Source organism: Cornus florida, unplaced genomic scaffold, assembly GCF_030987335.1.
Source record: "Cornus florida cultivar Cherokee Brave unplaced genomic scaffold, ASM3098733v1 CherokeeBrave_3.0.0_Hap2_Chr02, whole genome shotgun sequence".
NCBI classification, from domain to species: domain Eukaryota; kingdom Viridiplantae; phylum Streptophyta; class Magnoliopsida; order Cornales; family Cornaceae; genus Cornus; species Cornus florida.
The window spans coordinates 10,792,828-10,798,918 of NW_026775572.1; the positions used below are offsets into that span (position 1 = coordinate 10,792,828).

The following is a 6,091-nucleotide window of genomic DNA, read 5'->3' on the forward strand; positions in this document are numbered from 1 at the left end:
GCCGCAAAGCCAAATAAAGCCTGCTGCAAAAGCTCCCGACAAGTCGCTACTTGAGATGATGGAGGAGGATGCGTTCCCTTCATTGAAAGTGAATCTCGAGGCTCAAAATTATACTTACAGAGTTTCTGTTTCAATTAAAATACAATGTATGATCATCGCCTGTTGTATGATTTGTTTTTTTGGTTTTGTTGATGATGATTTAGCATCCATTGTATTCAGACAACAATTGTTAATATCCCTTTTTACATGAGAAGTCATGTGTTAATCAAGGAGAACATTACTACTGGGTCTGTGATAACAATGCACCGACTGGATTTTCATTTACTCCATTGCCGATGCAACATCTACAAGCACTCAGCGTTTTAGATTCCGATGGCATAAATTGTGGAACCAGTTCCTTCAAATCTTCAGATTTTAACTTTATTCCCATAATTTGAAGATTTTAGAACTATATGATTTTATATCATGCATTACTTCATACGTTTTTATGATACAAGAGAAGGCTGAAAATAACAAAACATCGTTTTTACATTCGAAATGGATTCAATTTTCGGTCATAGATATTAGACCCTTTAGCAACCGATAAAAATGATTATCACGTTTTTTCTTTTCTTTTTCTACTGTTACAAGACAAAAAAACAGGAGCACACCCTCACATGCGTGGTGGGTGTTTTTCGTCTCAAAGGGTGTTGAATTGGGTGATCTTGGAGTTAATAAATGGGTGCATGAAAATTTTAAAAGTAGGGGCATTAGTAAATTTTTAAAAGCATATAATTGAAAAAAACAAATCACTAAGGAGGGTGTGTGGAGCCAAAAATATATATATTTCTAATTGATACTCATATATCTCTACTCTTAAAGAATTGTTTGCATCCAAGCAGGGACGGAGGGAGAGGGGGCCAGGGGTGGCCAATTGGCCATGGGCAAATTTCTAGTACTAGTTACTATATATATATATATATATATATTAATAATCATTTTTCTATATAAAAATTAAATTGCCCCCCCCCCCCCCCCCCCAAATTTTTTGTATATATATATATATTAATAATCATTTTTCTATATAAAAATTAATTTTTTTTGTAAAATCTATTTGTGGTACTAAATTATAATTATTAATGATAATTTTTAAAAAAACTAAAGTTGGTTCTTCAAAATTTTTTGTAATATTGTACTAAATTATAGTTACTAATGTTGATTTTTATATAAAAGTTAAAGCTTGTCTCTCCCAAATTCTAAAAAAAAAAAAATCTATTTATGGTTTACCTTATGATTATTGAATGTGATTTGTAAATGAAATTGCTTATAACCTTTCAAGTTCGAATAAACATCTTGATTCAAAAAATTCAAAATATAGTATGTATATATATATATATATATATATTAGTTATTAATGATGATTTTTTATAAAAAAATTAAATCTTGCCTTTCCCAAATTCTAAAAAAAATTCTATTTATGGTTTACCTTATGATAATTGAATCACTTATAACTCTTCAAATTTGAATAAACTTATAAATTCAAAATATAGTAAATAATAATAATAATAACCATTATTATGATAATCCTTATTGTAACATACTTTATGTATATACGCACAGTCACACACACACACACACACATATATATTATTTGTTATTAATTAGACAGAAGAAAAAAAAAATACAATTGTTCTATTTTTCTTTTCATATCATTTATAAGCACATGTTCTTAACTAAAAAAATTACAAGTATTTTATTTTTTAAATTTAATTTTATATTAATTAATTTAGCCCCCCAAATATTTTTTCTTGGCTTCGCCTCTACATCCAAATGGAGTGAGCAATTTTAGATCAAATATTTCATTAGATACTATGATGAAGTGACTTACTTAATTGAGCCAACCAAAGATCAACCAGGATATTATGTGGGGGGCAATATTGAAGTTTTTCATAATTTTAGGAGTGGCATTAGTAATTTTTTAAAGGTATATAATTGAAAAAAACAAATTACTAGAGGACGGTCGTGATCAACTACACTCCTAATTATAAATGAAAGATGAAGAATTTCAGGGAAATTCAACTTATGCAAGTTTGTTAAACAAAATTAAAATTCAAACAAAGCAATTTTATTATTATTATTATTATTATTTATTTAGACAAATTAGACAATCTTATTTTTCTTAAAAAACAAGCTAGAAAATTTGTGAAGTCAAAGCAACTACTAGTGAATGTTTCAACGCGTCATACACCAACTACTTTTAGTCAATCCACAATAGAAAACACACACACCAACATCTGATGGGGTGGGCACAATTGCAACACTTTGAACCTGATTGCCGGGGTGTGAGAGTGTCCAAATCAAAAACCTTGTCTTCACCTGTCTGTTTGTCTGTCCCCTTTCACATGTACAAGCACGTGCAACAATGCTCCGAGGTTTGTTAAAGGCCGCTCTTCAGTTATGGACAAGAACCACCTTATCCTTCTCTCTCTCTCCTAGGTTTTCTGTGAGGTACGCTCTATTTCATTTTCTCTCTCATGTGTTCTTCTCTGCAAGCTTAGTTTTATTGCACTTGATCATCCTATTCTAGGTCATTGACTTTGTTAACTTACTGTTTCTATGGTTTCATATTGTACCAATTAGAAGATTATACTTGTTGTTAACAGTATTATTTGTGTATGTTCAAGTTATACTGATTCATTTTGACAAACCCTGAAAAAATTGAATCTTGTTCATCTTGATATGGAGCTGTTTTAAGTATTTTAATGAACTTGGATGTATAAAGTTTGTTAATTGAAAACAAATGCATGTGCCACTTGGCTTTAGGGCTTGGAATTTTTGAATTACAAGTGAAAAGGCAAAAAAAAGAAGAGAAGTTAGCTAAATTTATGCTTTGGGCATGTTAAGGTCAAATTTTAATTTCTATATATTTTTATATTTGTGAAATAGATGACAATGGATCCGCGGATTGGTGGATTTTCGGGTACTATGAATGGAGTTCAATTGAGAACTCAATCTGTATCAGCTATGCCAGATCAGAACCTAGTTGGTGGATCCAGATTTGGAAACACCCCTCTAGATCACACCTTTGATGGGATTCAGTTCCTTTCAGATGATCCCTCATCGAGTAATACAGTTGTGAGTTCGAGCAAGGGGGAAGATCCTCTTGAGGATTGTGATTTCTCTGATGCGGTTTTGAGATATATAAGTGAGATGCTTATGGAAGAAGACATGGAGGACAAGACATGTATGCTTCAGGAGTCTTTGGATCTTCAAGCTGCAGAGAAATCATTTTATGAGGTCCTTGGCAAGAAGTATCCACCTTCCCCTGAACAATACCCAATTTTTGTTGACCAAATTAGCGAGAGCCCAGATGATAATCCCGGAAACCACAGCAACTCTATTAGTAATAGCAGTAGTACTAATGGTTACTTAGTTGATCAAAGCTGGATTAACAATTCTGTTGAGTATGGTACCTCTCAAAGATACAGTATTCCCATTTCTAATGCTTCTTACTCATCGGTTGGCTCATCAAATAGCATAAACAATACCATAAATGGGTTTTCGGACTCCCATATAAGCCCTCTTCAGATCTCTTGTTTATATAATGGGAGTCAATCTATTTGGCAATTCAAAAAGGGGGTTGAAGAAGCTCGTAAGTTCCTTCCGAGTGGTAATGATTTTTTAGCTAATTTGGAGGTCAATGGGCTTCTGCCTCAAGAGTTGAATGGAGAAACTGGTGAAGTGGAAGTTAAAGTGGAGAAAAGGGAAGAGGGTGAATACTTACCAACTAGATTGACGGGGAGGAAGAGCCCATACAGGGAGGATGCAGATTCAGAAGAAGAGAGAATTAGCAAGCAGGCGGCAGTTTATCCGGAGTCCACGTTGAGGTCAGAAATGTTCGATATTGTCTTGCTTACTAGTAAGGGGGATGGTGAGGCCGCCTTATCAGCTTTTCGTGAAGCCTTGCGGATGCAGCAGAATGGGAAATCAAAAGGATCTAGTGGTGGAAAGGGCCGTGGTAAGAAACAAAATAGAAAAAAAGAAGTGGTGGATTTGAGAACTCTCTTGATTAATTGTGCACAGGCTGTTGCAGCTGATGATCATAGGAGGGCAAATGAATTGCTAAAACAGATTAGGCAACATTCTTGTCCTTTCGGGGATGGGAATCAGAGATTGGCTCACCGCTTTGCTGATGGCCTTGAGGCACGCTTAGCTGGCACCGGTAGCCAGATTTATAAAGCCCTGGTTGGTAAGAGAACATATGCTGCTGATTTACTGAAAGCTTACCATCTATATATTGCATCATGCCCATTCAGGAAGATATCACATTTTGTCTCAAACAAGACAATTATGAATAAATCAGCGAATGCAATGAGGCTCCACATAATAGATTTTGGTATACTCTATGGTTTTCAGTGGCCCACCTTAATTCAACGTATTACAGAAAGAGATGGGGGACCTCCAAAGATTCGTATTACTGGGGTAGAATTACCCCAACCTGGTTTCCGGCCAGCAGAGCGAGTTGAGGAGACAGGGCGTCGGTTAGCAGATTATGCTCGGACTTTCAATGTGCCCTTTGAGTACCATGCCATAGCAAAGAAATGGGAAACTATCAAAATTGAGGATCTTAGGATTGAGAAGGATGAATTTCTTGTTGTCAACTGTTTGTATCGGTCTAAAAACTTAGTTGATGAGACTGTGGTGGCTGACAGTTCAAGAAACAAATTTCTCAATCTGATAAGGAAGGTTAATCCGGATATCTTCATCCATGGAATTGTCAATGGAGCCTATAGTGCCCCTTTCTTTGTTACCCGGTTCCGTGAGGCTCTATTCCACTTCTCATCACTGTTTGATATGCTTGAGACTAACGTACCACGTGAATGTAATGAGAGAATGCTAATTGAAAGAGAGTTCTATGGGAGGGAAGCTCTAAATGTTATAGCTTGTGAGGGTTGGGAGAGAGTTGAGAGGCCAGAGACATACAAGCAGTGGCAACTCCGTGATCTGAGGGCAGGCTTCATGCGGCTCCCTTTTGACCGGGAGATCATGTCAACAGCAAATTATAAGGTAAAATCAAGCTACCACAACGATTTCATGATTGACGAAGACAACATGTGGCTGTTGCAGGGATGGAAAGGGCGAACAATTTATGCTCTTTCTTGTTGGAAACCTGTTTAGGGAACTTGAGATGCATGCTTACTGGGGGCAAAAAGAACTTCAGATACATGCTTATTAGCACTCGGTCTCTCCCCTCTCCGTGTTATTTGCAGCAAAATTGAGTACATAAATGTAGTGCTGTGTTTTCAGGTACCAATCTTGGTTTCTCTTTTTCTTTCTTCTTTCATTATTGCTGAATTTTGTTTACTTGTAAGTGATGGATTTGCTACCGTGACAGATAAATTGGTTGCTAATCCTGATGCTTAACCGCTAGTGCATCATGCTTGAAGAATGACCATTCGGCTGATTTGGTAAATAAGATAATTTGGAGTTGCAGGGTTGGTCCATCTTGTACTTGTTCCGCACATCTCAAACACTAATAATTTGATAAATATATTGGTAAAGTGCAGTGACATTCATGGGATATGGTTATAAGCTTACATGTATAGGAGAAAAACTGTGTTACACAGTGCCATATGAATTACAAGAGCCTTTTTTGCTGTTGCTATTGAAATCCTTGTATGTGTTTGCTCAAAATGCTCAACATTCCTTGTTCCATAATTTCTGATGATAGTGATGGTTTATATATCAGTCAATGGATTTGTCATGAGAGGGAGGGATCAGGAAAATGCTTTGTATACCAGTTAAATGAAAATTTTCGGATCGTTATAGTAACCTTTGCCACGGATAATCTTGTGAATTCGGCAATCAAACGAACTGGTACAGGGAGTCACTGTAAGTGCTAGGGGCATTTTCTCTTTCTTATATAACGCAAATGATATATTGTTTTGATATGCGCGTTTTTATTTGCATGTCTGTCGCTTGGGAAGATGGGGGGGCAAAATGGACTGGTTTATTGTGTGCTTTTAATTTTAGAGGGAGCTCTTCCGTTTCTTCTAGCCATGTGGTAGTGATCTTGCATTCCTGCTTATGCTTACATAATTGGAGTCCCTCA

General features: G+C 35.9%; 1 protein-coding gene across 2 annotated transcripts; it reads left to right on the plus strand.

The window, feature by feature from the left end:
- The first annotated feature begins 2,258 nt into the window (after positions 1 to 2,258).
- Positions 2,259 to 5,652, plus strand: LOC132293555 (scarecrow-like protein 9). Of its 2 annotated transcripts, XM_059791092.1 has the most exons (4): positions 2,259 to 2,487; positions 2,926 to 5,046; positions 5,158 to 5,286; positions 5,375 to 5,652. In XM_059791092.1, exons 2-3 carry the CDS (start codon positions 2,926 to 2,928, stop codon positions 5,164 to 5,166), a joined length of 2,130 nt encoding a protein of 709 aa, XP_059647075.1. In that variant the 5' UTR covers positions 2,259 to 2,487; the 3' UTR covers positions 5,167 to 5,286; positions 5,375 to 5,652. The 2 variants fall into 2 exon arrangements, with proteins under 2 accessions (XP_059647075.1, XP_059647073.1); XM_059791090.1 differs by having other exon boundaries at positions 2,260 to 2,487; positions 2,926 to 5,286.
- The last annotated feature ends 439 nt before the right edge of the window (positions 5,653 to 6,091 follow it).